This window comes from Brassica rapa, chromosome A04 (genome assembly GCF_000309985.2).
Source record: "Brassica rapa cultivar Chiifu-401-42 chromosome A04, CAAS_Brap_v3.01, whole genome shotgun sequence".
NCBI lineage: Eukaryota > Viridiplantae > Streptophyta > Magnoliopsida > Brassicales > Brassicaceae > Brassica > Brassica rapa.
The window spans coordinates 8277811-8291489 of NC_024798.2; the positions used below are offsets into that span (position 1 = coordinate 8277811).

The window sequence follows — 13679 nt, forward strand, 5'->3', positions numbered from 1 at the left end:
GTAAAAGCTGTATTTGCGGGTCGTAACCGGAAAATCAGTCAGACCCTTGATAATGATGTTTCTTCGTTTTTCGCATGATACCTCTCTTTGTCTTTCATACTTTCAATTTATTTGTATCCGATCTATCATCATAACTTGTTGGATTTCTCCTGTATGCATCATGTTCTTCAACTGTTTTTGGATAAGAAATATCGTCAATCCTAAGATGCTCGAAAAAAGAAAAAAAAAAGTTAAAACGCGAGTCCAGAGTTAGAACCAGCATGGTCCTCGATCTGATGAGAAGGCATCGAGGAACTAGCCGATGTAGATGGTCTGGATCACATCCAACTATCCACATTGAAATTTGCAAAAGATATATTTCATGCTGAAGGAGAGGATCAATGATCATCGATAAAGAAAAAAGTCATAATATAGATGTTTACAAGGAAGTTGGTCATCAAGCAAGGATGATTTAGAATATTAAATTATTTAATTTTATTTATCATTAACTTAATAATTTCATATTACATATCGAATATATACAGGTAAAAATTGATTTTGTTGTTCTTAAACCAAATTCTATATAATATTATTTTTTTTACTTTAAATTCATTTTTCTTTAATTATTTAAAAGAAAACCAGTTTTTTAAGAATATATTTTAAGATCAAGTTCAATAACACAGATTTTATTCAAAAGTGGGGTTAAATAACAGAAATTTGTCATTTTGATAAAAGTGATTTTTGAAACTTAATAAAAAGTCGTTTTAAATCCTAAACTGAATACACTCCTTATATAAATGAATTTAATTTTGATGATATTAAAATGTAGTTTATATCTATTATATAAATATTTATTTCTACATTTTAAATTACATGTGAACACAGATATAGATTGGATATACATGTAATATTTTTAAATTTTAATGATCCAACGAAATTTTTGGGTATAAGGAAATAGTACCAGTTGAAGAGAAAAGAAAATGGAAACGCTGAATTACTTGAAATTGAACTGAATACGTGCACGGGACCAATGAATAAAGATAAAAGACAGTGCCAATTTGTGTTACTTGCACATTCAGAATTGTCCAATATAATTATTGCATTCCCAACTTGCATTGTCATATCTCATTTTCAACTGCGTATGTCATTTTCTTAGACAATCGGTTCAATCATTGTAAGACAATATTAATCAATTGCCTTAAAACTGTTGCATTGAAGGATTTTATCTCTGTCTATCTCTCTCTGAGTTGAGCTAATGAGAGAACATTTCTGTATTTAAGTAGAGCTTAAGAGTTTTTTTTTTTGAAAAAAGTAGAGCTTAAGAGTTGAATAGTCAGAACTAATACTTATATCGTTTGCTTTCAAAACCATGTCTATAAAAACATTCCCGGGTGCAAATATTTTGCCCAATTTAAAATATTATTGATCTTGAACAAAAAACATTAAAAGTAATTACAGTTACAAAGTTTTCTTCCAAAATGTTAATTGAAAGTTGCAAAATTTTCACTCTACTCTAGGGCTGTTCAATATGGTAAAACCAAACCCTACCGAACCGAACCGAACATAAATAGACAATATGGTTTGGTTTTGGTATATACCATATAAACCGAATGGATATAATTTTATAAAAACCGTAGGATTTGGATATGGTTTGGTATATAACCGATTAAACCGAATAAACCGAATAAAATCGAATAAAACCGATTAAAAGTAGAAACATGTAAATATGTATATATTTTATAACAGTACATGAAAATCTATTTGTTACATAAGTTAAATTTGTGTTAATAACTATTACCATAATTTTATAGTAATAAAGAACCTTAATTTGTAAAACACTTGAACTATAATTAAATAACAATACATCGTAATTCAGACATCTTATTTTCTAAGTTTTCTTTTGATCTTTTTTCTTTATTTTAGTCTTCACTAAATTAATATGAAGATTATAAATTTGATGGACAATAATTAATGGAAAAATTTCACAACTTTTTTCTTATTTGTAAACAAACAGAGTTTCATGTTCAATTGAAAAAATATGACTTTAATAAACACTAAATATGGAAGAGTGGAAAAACTTTTCTTTCATGTTTTTGTTTTGTTTCATATTTTTATTTTTAAAATTTCAAGCTTTGATTTTAGTTATAGATTTGATTATTTTATTTGATGGTAGAAGCATTTTTACTTTTTTGTTCATTTATTTGAACATGTAATATATTTTTAATAAACGACTGTGTTGACAATATGACTATAAAATTCATATAATATGATCTCAAACTAAGTAATTATGTTTTTTGGTATAAAACCGAAAATCGACGGTATATAAACCGAACCTAACCGAAGTAAATATGGATTTAGAATGGTAGTTATATTTTACTAACCGAAATACCAAAAACCAAAAAAACCGAACCTAAACCGAACCGATATCCGGATTGAACACCCCTACTCTACTCTATACGATTTTCTCCCACTGGACCGATTTATTTAGAAATGTGAAGAATAATTTCTGTGGACTTTTTGTCAAAAACAACAACAAAGTAGTAGACTTTTTGGAAATGTAAATATGTTTGACTTAGTTTTCGTTAGATAAAATTTGTTTTTTTTTTATTAAAATGTTAAGTAATAGTTCTGGTCAAATAAATGTTAAGTAATAATTTGATTAGATAAAGTTTGCTTTACAGTAAAATATTTTCTTATTATTAAATAATTGTTACGGAATACTCTTCACTAATTGTACGTACTAGTGTAACTAGTTAGATAATTTCACTTGACCAAAAAATTAGATAATCTCAAAAACATATGATAAATCGGTTAGCTGATCCAGACGTGCAAAATAGTAACTAAGAACAGCAAATTTCAATAATCAGGAGTGCCGGTAAACTATTCCTAGAAAGTGGACCAACTGATTGTTATCATTTAACTAAAATGTGGATGATAATATACTGATGTCTATTATTGTATCAAGTCGTGCTTAAGCTTAATAACCACATTATTAATTCATTAATATCTGTCTTTTGATGAAATTAAAATAAACTATAATAAAAGTCAGATATATCACAAGCTTCGGACGAATCAGATATCCGGGTAATTTTCAGATATCTAGATCTGGATCCTTATCCGGCGAATCCATAATTTTATTACTTTTATCCGGATCCAGAGTTTTTGGATGTCCAGATGTCGGATATCCTTCTAAAAATTGTAATATCCGGCGGATATCCAGATCTGGATTTGGATCTTTAAAACAAAATAAAAATAGTATTAATATATAAAATATTAACAATAATTTAAAAATAAAAAATATATAATATTTTTAATTATTTCTATGTATAATATTATAAAATTTACAAAATATTTTTTATATAATATTATAAAAATGAAAATATATTAAATAAAATTATTTTATATATTTAAATATTACTATTTTTGAAATAGTTTTTAACAAAACTTACGGATCCGGATATCTGGACTGAAAAATTAAAATATCCGGATCCGGCCCTTCCGGATATCCAGATTTTTGGATCGGATCCGGATCGGATCTCGGATCGAATCCGGATCGGATCTCGGATCGAATCCGGATCTCGGATAAAAGTCCGAGGCCTATGGATGTTTGAGTTTGTTTTAGTCAGATAATAGGTCCAGCATCGCTATCAATGCTTGTGCCGGCACCATAGATACTTCATTTAAATCAGATATATATAAATATATATAAATAAATTAACATTGTTGACATTCTTTTAATAAATAGTTAATCGATCACATAAAATCAAGTATAGTTTTGGTCTTTTGGATCGAGGGCAAAAAAAAAGACAAAATTTTAATAATTTTTTGGAAGAATTGTATTATTTTAGTGTGATTCAAAAGCTAATAAGACCTTATATAATGGTTCTATCAACTAGCAATATTCTATGATCAAATTCAGAAACAGAACAAAAACATGATTATGTTATTGTTTGATTGCTTTGATTTGAAACACTAGACATAAATCAAAGAGGTTAGTCAAGTAATTATATTGAATGGTAAATCACTCGTAGCTTAAACATCCTTAATTTGATAGAAGTGTCAACATTTTGATCTCTTTAGGCTGTCGATCTTTTTACATTGTGTTGATCTTTTAAAGTTGTTGATCTTGAATGTAGATAAGTGTTGAATCTGAATTCGCGTGTTTCAGATTCAATCATGAATTTAATAGTGAGTTATTCAAATTTTTATTAGAAGTTAATGATTGATTACGGGGAAAAACATAAATAAATTGCTTAAAACAGTGAATTCAGTAAGAAGAGAGTAAATTTATCAAATCCCTAATTCTTGTGCCAACTTTTGTGTGTTTATGAATGTTTTTGCTGCGAGTTCTCCTTTAATTATAGCCTTGAACCATTTTCTGCTTTAACATCAAATCAAATTTCCGATTTCATGGGAAATGAAATCATGGGTTCTTTGGAATGTAGAACACCTCCTCCACTGCTAGGTTGAATAGATCTAATGATGATGTTCTTTCAAATTTTTGTGCCATCTTTCTTATAAATAGGAGTTTCCTTTCTCATTTTCCATTTCTTTCTACGATCTCAAGTATTTGGTCACTCTCGAACTCTTATATCTATGCCTTAACTTTATTTATTTTTGGATTTGACACCGCGTTACCTACAGATTTCTTTGATCTGCTCTTCGTTCTTCGTCTGTTCATCAAAACACATATATTTGATCCGTAAGCGTTCAACAAAAGGGAAAGAAATCACTATTGCATCATTAGAGTCGGATGATTCTAGCTCGTATGCTGATCTGGACAGAAGGCATAGATCGACCCTGTGGGACACGACAACTTTGTATTCCGCCCAACTGCACTTGGTTCAATTTTCTGAGAACAATCAGCGAGATGAGGAGAATAAAAAAATTATTGATGAAGAAGATGTTACCTTGATATTGAAGAAGATTGTGGAGGTCCTAACATGGACGACGCTGAGAATAGCATGCCGTTGAATAGTTTCCAAGTACTACCAAATTTCAAGAAGGATGTGAAATTAAGGATGAGAATGATGATAATGATGAATGCAATTGATGTTGTTGGGAATGAGGGAGACACTAGTAAGTATGCAGATGGTGAGGATATAACGAATAAAACTACAATGGATATAACCTAGCAGAGCTCATCTCAACGTGGTAGAGGGAGGAGTTCCAGGAAAATTATAGTGAATTCCAAAGATTTGGTTAAGAAGTAGTGAACATCAGAAGGTACAATGTCAAAACAAGAAAAATTCCTACAAGAAGCATTGATGGCGTCAATCTTTTTTGGAACATGTGTGGGGTTTAATAAGCCAAGTAACAAAAGACATTAAAACATTAGGTTAATGCTGTTATATTGTACCCTAGTGGTTGGCCCGCCCTTCGAACGGATGAGTTTACACTAAAACTACAACCTGATTGATTCATGTAATTTAACCAAAATATTTTAACTGTAGCATAAGCATTAATAATTTGATAATTAAGATGAACCAAACCACATACAAATGTTTTTCCAAGAACTCAATCCTTTAATCTTTTAATGTTAGCTGAATTGAATGAATGTATATAATTTCTATTTAATCAAATATTGTATTCTCAGTTTTCACATAGTAACAATGATACATCGTAACACTTATACAATTACATAACTAAATGGAACAAAACAATCAAAAAAATATTAGCATTATGTTCCAGCCCAATAATTATGCGCTTTCATTTTTTCAAGTTTCAAGCAGTTGCAGATTTGAGATCCTGGCAATGGAATCTTTGAGTAATGTGTGTCAAGACCAATATTATCTTTGAGTAGTAAAGTGATCATCATCGTTATATTTTCAAGTTACTTTGTGAGGCCTTTGCCTTTCGTTGTTTTTTTTACATTCATTTTATTTATTTTTTTCTTCCACTTTAAGAAGGAGATGACATTTGTAAAATGTTACAGTAAAGGAGAAAGATGAAAGAACATACAAAAAAGACAGAGACATACATGTGAAGCCAAACAATTTGAGGATAACACCGAGAGATGCTTTGTGACAAAACCCAAGAGAAGCCAAATGCTTTGTGATGATTGAAAAATCAAAATTTCAAAATGATGACTCATCCTTTGTGAGGATCAACTTGTTTTGGTGTGTGTACGTGTGGAACCCATGATAGTATGTGGAAACGTTCGGAGGAAATCTGAGTTTGTAACTCGTGCGAGTAATTATAATGAGATGTCTTTTGTTTACGCAATGTACTTTATTTTCTTTGACTACTTTTTATATGTTTTTGTCCATTTCTTACTGCATGAGAAATTTTAGATGACAATATACGTACACAAGTGGTTCGTCACTAGGTATGCTAGCTCTCTGATTTTAACAACATGAGAAATCTGGAACTGATTCTTTTTGATTGATCATGTTTTTTTACTTCTGAGAAGTCGCTGATGAATAAATTCTTCCTTTTCTTTCTCCACTTTCTCTAACTCAGGCCTTGACAAACTGAGAATATAAAAATACTTTACACGCTAAAATTAGCATATTGTACAAAGAAATGTACGTTTGTACATGTATGTGTATGTGTGTGAGAGTCACCTGATCAATACGGTCCTCAGCGATCACATCCTCAAAGCCTGCATCTTTAAGCATCTACAGGAAAGAAAGTTAAATGATTCATAGCACCCTCAAAAACAGAAATAATAATCCAGTTTTATTATCAACACAAACCTGTCCATAGGCTTGAACATCATGGATATCATATCCTCTTTGTTTGATGACCTCTGCGAATAATGGAGACGAAGGTTCATCACTCTTGCAATAGTCAGTGATGAGAACTCTTCCACCTGGTTTAAGCCACTTGAAGAATGTCTTAAACAGAGCTGGCTTGTCATGGAAATAAAAAAAAAAGACAAATGATGATTACTCTTAAAAGGGATATGAATCTTCAAGAGTGAATACTGCTTACTTGGATGTGGAAAATAGTGGCACTGCTGTAAATGACGTCAAAAGAGTTATCAGGATATGTATTTGTGGTGCAATCCGCAACTTCAAACTCCACTGAGCAATTGACCCCGATAGCACGCTCCAACGCGAAAGACATCATGTTGACCAATAGATCAATACCGACAACATGAACATCAAAAGTCTCAGCCATGTAGAAGTCACATCCTCCGATACCACAATCAACATCAAGGACTTTCTGTCCAAGTTTCAGCTCGATCTTCGCCACAAATTCTTTAGTTGTCTCTGTTAATTATAACAACTTAGAGACAAGAGGCACGCATGTCTGTATGAAGATAAAGAGTTAGAAATGGGATTTACCAAAACCGCGAGGGCTCACATATCCTTGCCCTACGACACACTCGTATCGCAAGATCCCATTAGACTTGTATTGAACATTGTCTAAAAGACGCTGGAAGTCCTTGTCATTCTCCATGCTTACTTTTTGCCAAATCCAGTAAATCTGACATAACATGGACGATAAAGCTTTACCTCTTGGTAATGAATAAGGTACACCATCAAATGACAACAAAAGTAGACAGTCTAATAAAGAAAATAATTAGTTACCTGATTTTGATTCTTCTTGTTCTTCACATACGCCACAATGCATTTGCAACCAACCATAGTGAGCTCAAATGATTTGCCAAAAGCATCACGTGTTTGGCATTCCTGGAAAATCTGCATTACACCATACGTTTTAAAATTTAGCACACTCTAAAAAAAGAAGCTCAACTCATCCAAAACATTAGATTCGAGAGAATGGAGCCAAGTGACAACAAACCTTTGTATAGAATCTTGGTTCACGATAGTGAGTGGGGTTTGATTTTCGCTTGCAGTCTCATGATTGATGGAAGCATGATTCTCTGAAGATAATGTATGGTCCTGGCTTTACCCATCCAAGCATTCTTTCTGCCAAAAGTTCCACCTGCATCCCATCTATAAGATTTAAAATGTTTTCTCTTTTACAGTAAAAAGAGAATCACATAATGAGAAATGGATATCACCTCTTTATCAGAGAGATACATGAGCAACCAATTTGAGAAAATCAAGTCAACGGATCCATCTTCGATTTTCTGGAGATGTCACATCAGCACACATCAGAGAGATACATTCACACTTTCATTCTACAAGAACACAACATCAACAAAGAAACTTAATACAAAGAGCTACCAAACCAAAGTATTGGTAAAACAAACCTTCTTAATGGCGCTTTCGATGAAGTCAAGGACGATGACTTCACCAGCCTTTTGAGCCAGTTCATCAGTGAAACGACTGATGCTAGCTCCAAGTTCTAGCACCCTTTTCCCTTCATATGGTGGGATTAAAGTGAGTACCTAATAGCAAAGAAAAACATCAGTCAGGCTTCTGTTTTATAAATACTCCAATAAGGGAACTAACTGTTTGACAATAAAATAAAATGATTCATATAGCAATTGAAAAGGTGACAAAGTTTTAAAAAGATGATCAAGAACAGTATGTAACCATTGAAGCGTATGGATAGGAGCGAATCAGTAGGTATGGGCTTGACGTCCTCCGTTAGTTTCTCAAAAGAAGTGCTATCTTTGAACCCTATGGACAGGGGCGCATCAGACAACTGGAATTTTTGTTGCTTCTCGTTACATCAACAAAAATGGTCTTGACTGTTTGGAAGAAATAAATCGAAAGATTTTCGCTGAAAAGTTTCTGAATCTGAGTTGACGGTTCACACTAACAGACCCTTGCATAATGGTCGACTGGTTGAAAGAAATAAATCAAAAGATTAGACAATCGATATAGATACTACGACAAGTTTATTTCTATTTCTAATAGGAGAAGGACGTGATTACCAGTTCGTCAATGAGTAAAATGTCAACATGAGTTCACCGCCTTTCTTGAGCTTGGAAACGAACCTCCGCTGTGTTGGAACAGCATCCGGCTTTCCGATCGGCAAAGAGGATGAAGGAATTCACGATTGTTGGAGTTGTAATTAGAACAAATTTGTCTTATCGATCTCGTTGAAGTTGTGCACATCGCTTGAAACTTGGAGATTTATACTCGGAGTTAAGTCTTTTACTTTGGGAGGCGATGAGGTTGATTGAATATTTCAGAGTGGGAGGAGTGGGTTACTCATGTTAAAGCGCTGATTAAATTTCTGAAACGTTACAGTCACTTGATCGACAAAAGTTTTTCTGAAAAATTCTGAGAAACAAAGCTCGTAGCTAAGGAGAAGATGAAACCCTCTCTTTCATTGGGCCTGCAGAGAATTTTATGTATAAGCCCAGAAAATCAAAGAAAAGGCCCAGTTCACATCAAGGCACAAAATCAGCCGAATGTAGCAAAATCCTCCGGTGCCACGTGTCCTAAAATGCTCATCTCTCCATGCTGATGTGGCTTCATGAGGAGAGAGGCAAGTCTATTTTATTGTAATAGATAGATAGATTGGTTGTTTGATTGAGACACGAGTCTATGAAGGAAACTTTCAGAAGCTATTTGATGCTACGTTCCTAGGTTAGAACTGTATCTATTCACACCATAGATTGGGTAGAATTTGGATGTGCTGGTCCGAGGATGTGGACGTTTTCCAAGTTATAACTAGTGACCAAATGATTACAGTTTGGGTGAGGTACAAATCAAGGGGAGATACCTTCCTTAGCTCCTTTGTTTGTATCTCTAACTATGCCCTTAAAAGAAGAGAGTTATGAAGGGAAATATAGTTAATTTCTAGGGCAGTAGTGGGAGTTACTAATTTATGGATCATCCAATCACTACAATAAAACATAGTCATTTCTGACGGAAAAAATATTCGTCCGAAAAACTAATTTATGGATCATCCGATCACTACAAGAAAACATAGTCATTTCTGACGGTAGAAATATTCGTCGGAAATTTCTGAGGGATTTCTGACGAATTTACGAGGAATATGAAGTCTTACCATTCGGCGGCATTTCGTCATAAATATCCTAGGAATTTCCGATAAATTTTCTTTTGTTGGAAATAATCGACGAAATACCGACGACTCCCGAGGAAGATTAAACGATTTAGGGTATAAATTTGGGGTTTATGTTTTCGTCACATATTCGTTAGAAAATTTTGACGATGAAATGCACAAATTTTGTAGGAAATTCGTTAGAAATTTCCGACGAACTGAAAAAATTTCGTAGGAAATTCGTCATAAATTTTCGAAGAATTTCCGATAAACTTGCATTTTAGATAAGAAATATTCAAAATAAATGTTAAACTGGATACCTACAAGATCACCATGACATATATTAAGTGATAAATATGATGTGGGTTAATAATACCTCAATTATTTAAAGATATATATATATATATATATTTATATATTCTTGTGATGGTTGCATCGACAGATATATATAACCTTGCTCGTTAACACTTATACACTTGCAAATACTTAATGGTGATCCATCTTACAATCTTTAATTTGTGTGTGTTTCAAACATTATGAAGACTATAAACCCCTAAAAATCATCAATTTAGTATCAATGGTTATTATCGGTCTATTTTTGTTATGTTTTGAAACCCCAATATGTAATTCATTGGAAATCCGTCAGAAATTTGTGACGGATATGGTATATTCCGATGAATTTTCAACAAAAATGATATATTCGTCGGAAATTGAAATTTGCCCCCAAAAAAACCGCCTAATATTTTGCGAAGCGCCAAAATAAAAAATTTCGACGATTTCCCGACGAACGTAATCTGTCAGAAACTTTTAATATAAAAACGTAAGCCTCTTCTTCTTCCTCATTTCTCCTCTCTCTCTCTCTCTCTCTCTCTCTCTCTAAACACACACAAATTCTCTCAGATTCTCTCTCTCTCTAATCCGGCGATTCTAAGCCTTAAACTCCTCAAATCCACCTCACAAATTATGTAAGTCATCTCTTTCCTTTTCTCATTTGACTTATGTTACTTTTTGACTGTCAAATTGTGAATTTTAGGTTTCGAATGTTGGATATATGTTAGGATGAAGAATTTTATGAATTAGATGTTAGATTTTGTTGTTAGGTTGTGGTTTAGATAGGTTTTGATTGTGATTTTGTGGTTTGTATATTTAATTTTTTGTTTTGTGAAATTTATTAAGTTTCATTATTATTTTATAAAAAGTTTTTCAAAATTTAAAACCTTTTTTGGAGTTTTTTATAATTTTTGAAAGTTTAATTTTTTTAAAAATTAAAAGTAAAATAATATATATAATGTTTTCAAATTTTTCTTATTTTTGTTGTTTTAAAACGTTTTTATGATTTTATTAAACGTTTTAAGTTTTTTTTATAAAACATTTTAAGTTTTCATAAAAAGTTTTTAAGTTTGTTATAATTTATAAAATGTTTTCTGGTTTTAAAAGTTTATAAAAACATTTTTCACTTTTTTGAAAACCTTTTCAATCTATAAAAGGCTTTTGCGTTTTTTTAGATTTAATTAAAACGTTTTTCAATTTTTAGAAAACGGTTTCAATTACAAAAATGTTTTTTTTAATTTATTAAAAAGTTTTCTTTTTGTCTTAATATATTTTCAATTTATAAAAAGTTTTATGTTTTTAAAAATTTATAAAAAACATTTATTATAAACGATTTTAAAAATAATTATATTACAAAAACGTTTTTCTAATTTTAAATTTTATTTTTAATCTTTTATTTAATTGATTAATTAATTTAAATATTATATTTTAAATAATGTTTTTAATTTATTTTTAGTAATTTATAAAATTTCCGATAGATATCATAATATATTCGTCATGATTTTGTCTAAAATATATCCTTGAGAATTTTGTTGGAAATGTGTCCATCAGAATTTCGTCCAAAATTTTTCGTTAGAATTTCGTCCAAAATTTTCCGTTGGAATTTCGTCGAAAATATGTCCATCGAAATTTCATTGGATATTTGTCAGAAAACCCGACGAAATTGTGACAAAATTTTGTTTTACGACATGATGAGACCGACGATTTTTATCGTCAGATATTCGTCGGAAATGGCTTTTCTGACGGATCTCCATCGAAATCATCCGTAAGAAACAAGCTATTTTCTTGTAGTGAATGTGGTTTCACAGGTTTGGAACAATTTTAAGCTTTTATACCATTCTTGTCTCAAGAAGTTTCATATTAAGCTATTGTTTAAGGCTGAGTTGCATGGACTTAACATGGATATGTTTGGTTATCTTATTGAGCGAGTTAAGTCAACCTATAATTACCTATGCATAAAGGAAAATGAAGTAATGCAGAAACCTCTACGTTTAAAGCAGCCTTAGATGCCCGAGAACACTAACACTATATATCAGTGATTATGACATAATTTTATTATCAGAAATCAAAGATCCAATGGTTGGGGTTCGGCGGCATGGACCCTAATTCTTTCACAAGGTAACCAAAATTCAGAAATGCTAGAAACACCATCAGGAGATCCTTACTGAGGATATGGCAGAAATTATATAGAGACTCAACATAACTGATTGATTATCGCTGCTCAAAGGGAGATGCAAGCCTGCTTATCAAGCCGGTCTTGGCTGCTGAAATTCAAAGAAGTTTTATTCTGTATGCTACAAGCAGGTCCAGATAGCTACCCTATGGAGTTCTACAAAGCAGCATGGTCAGTCATTGGCAAATAATTTTTCATTACTATTCAGTTTTTTTTTTTCAATTAATTTTTGGGTTCAGATCGAATTATTCAAATGACAAGTCTAAACCAATCTTCTTTGATTTTATAACAGAAAAAGAAATAAAAAATTACTTGAAACAAACAAAAACATACACATATTAGAAACATACAAGTTGTGAATCATATAGGAGCTGACATTTTCTGAGGTTTTGAGTCTCGATTCTCCCTAAGTGGATGTGATTACTCTTGACACTGGCTACATGAGAGAGAGAAGATGCTTGATCTCGTTGCTGAATACCCTCGAGAGAAGATGATGTTGGTTTGTAAGAGACTCATGTTAGTTACTTTTATTTTATCCATTAATGATTTAGGTAGTTATGAAAATCTCTCTTTCTTGAAGATAAACATATTTTTACATATGTCATTATTTAGAAGACTAATAACGTTATAATATCTAATATGATTTATAATATATATATATATATGTATTAAGTTAATTTTTTAATTATATTACTATTATTTAAATTTTTGTAACTTAAATATCTATTAATGTTTTTTATATATTTGATTCATTTTGATATGGTTAATTCGCTTAAAACATATGTATCTTAATACCAAAATAAGATATATGTGTTTTTGGTAATAATATCTCATCATTTTTTGACACCGGTTAATTATGTTATTATAAATTATGAAAAAGTTACATAGACAATAATACAACTAATAATTCTACTTGTTTTATGAGGATTCACGTCTGGCTGCATTACTCTGAGCCGTCCTACGAGATCAATTTCAGATGGTATTTCTTTCACCATGCTGAAGATCTTTCGTAAGCCTTTTCTTCAATATTCTGCATAATTCGACTTCTACGAGAATTGAAATTTTGCGTATAAGCATTAACAAACTCTTAGTCAAACCACTGAACCAAGATGCTTTAGGTTCTGTTTCTCTTGGTGTAGAAGCATTAATGAACCATTAGTCAATCCAGTTCTTGTGATGTAAAAATATTAATGATATCTTGTAAACTTTTTGTTCAATATTACTTACATGATTCTCTTCTTTTTATCTTGAGACTTTTTTGCTCCATACTGAATATCTAATTATTTAGTAAAATATTTTTGTGTGTTAATTTTAATAGAAA

At 31.4% G+C, this 13679-nt stretch overlaps 1 protein-coding gene across 1 annotated transcript; it reads right to left on the reverse strand.

Moving 5' to 3' along the window:
• Window positions 1–6437: 6437 nt before the first annotated feature.
• LOC103863861 (phosphomethylethanolamine N-methyltransferase-like) lies at window positions 6438–9882 on the reverse strand. Its single transcript, XM_033289317.1, has 10 exons — window positions 9862–9882; window positions 8147–8284; window positions 8066–8074; window positions 7955–8023; window positions 7572–7628; window positions 7272–7413; window positions 6916–7196; window positions 6678–6833; window positions 6546–6599; window positions 6438–6452 (listed from the first exon to the last, which is right to left on the reverse strand). Exons 1-10 carry the CDS (start codon window positions 9880–9882, stop codon window positions 6438–6440), a joined length of 942 nt encoding a protein of 313 aa, XP_033145208.1.
• Window positions 9883–13679: the final 3797 nt, after the last annotated feature.

Excerpts from the sequence above, each read along its gene's own strand:
- LOC103863861 (XM_033289317.1), bottom strand. The coding sequence starts at position 9,882 with ATGACGAAATGCCGCCGAATG. Across the intron at positions 7,629-7,954 it reads TGTATCTCTCTGATAAAGAG|ATTTTCCAGGAATGCCAAAC; the intron begins GTGATATCCATT and ends GGTGTAATGCAG. Across the intron at positions 6,600-6,677 it reads ATGTTCAAGCCTATGGACAG|ATGCTTAAAGATGCAGGCTT; the intron begins GTTTGTGTTGAT and ends TCTTTCCTGTAG.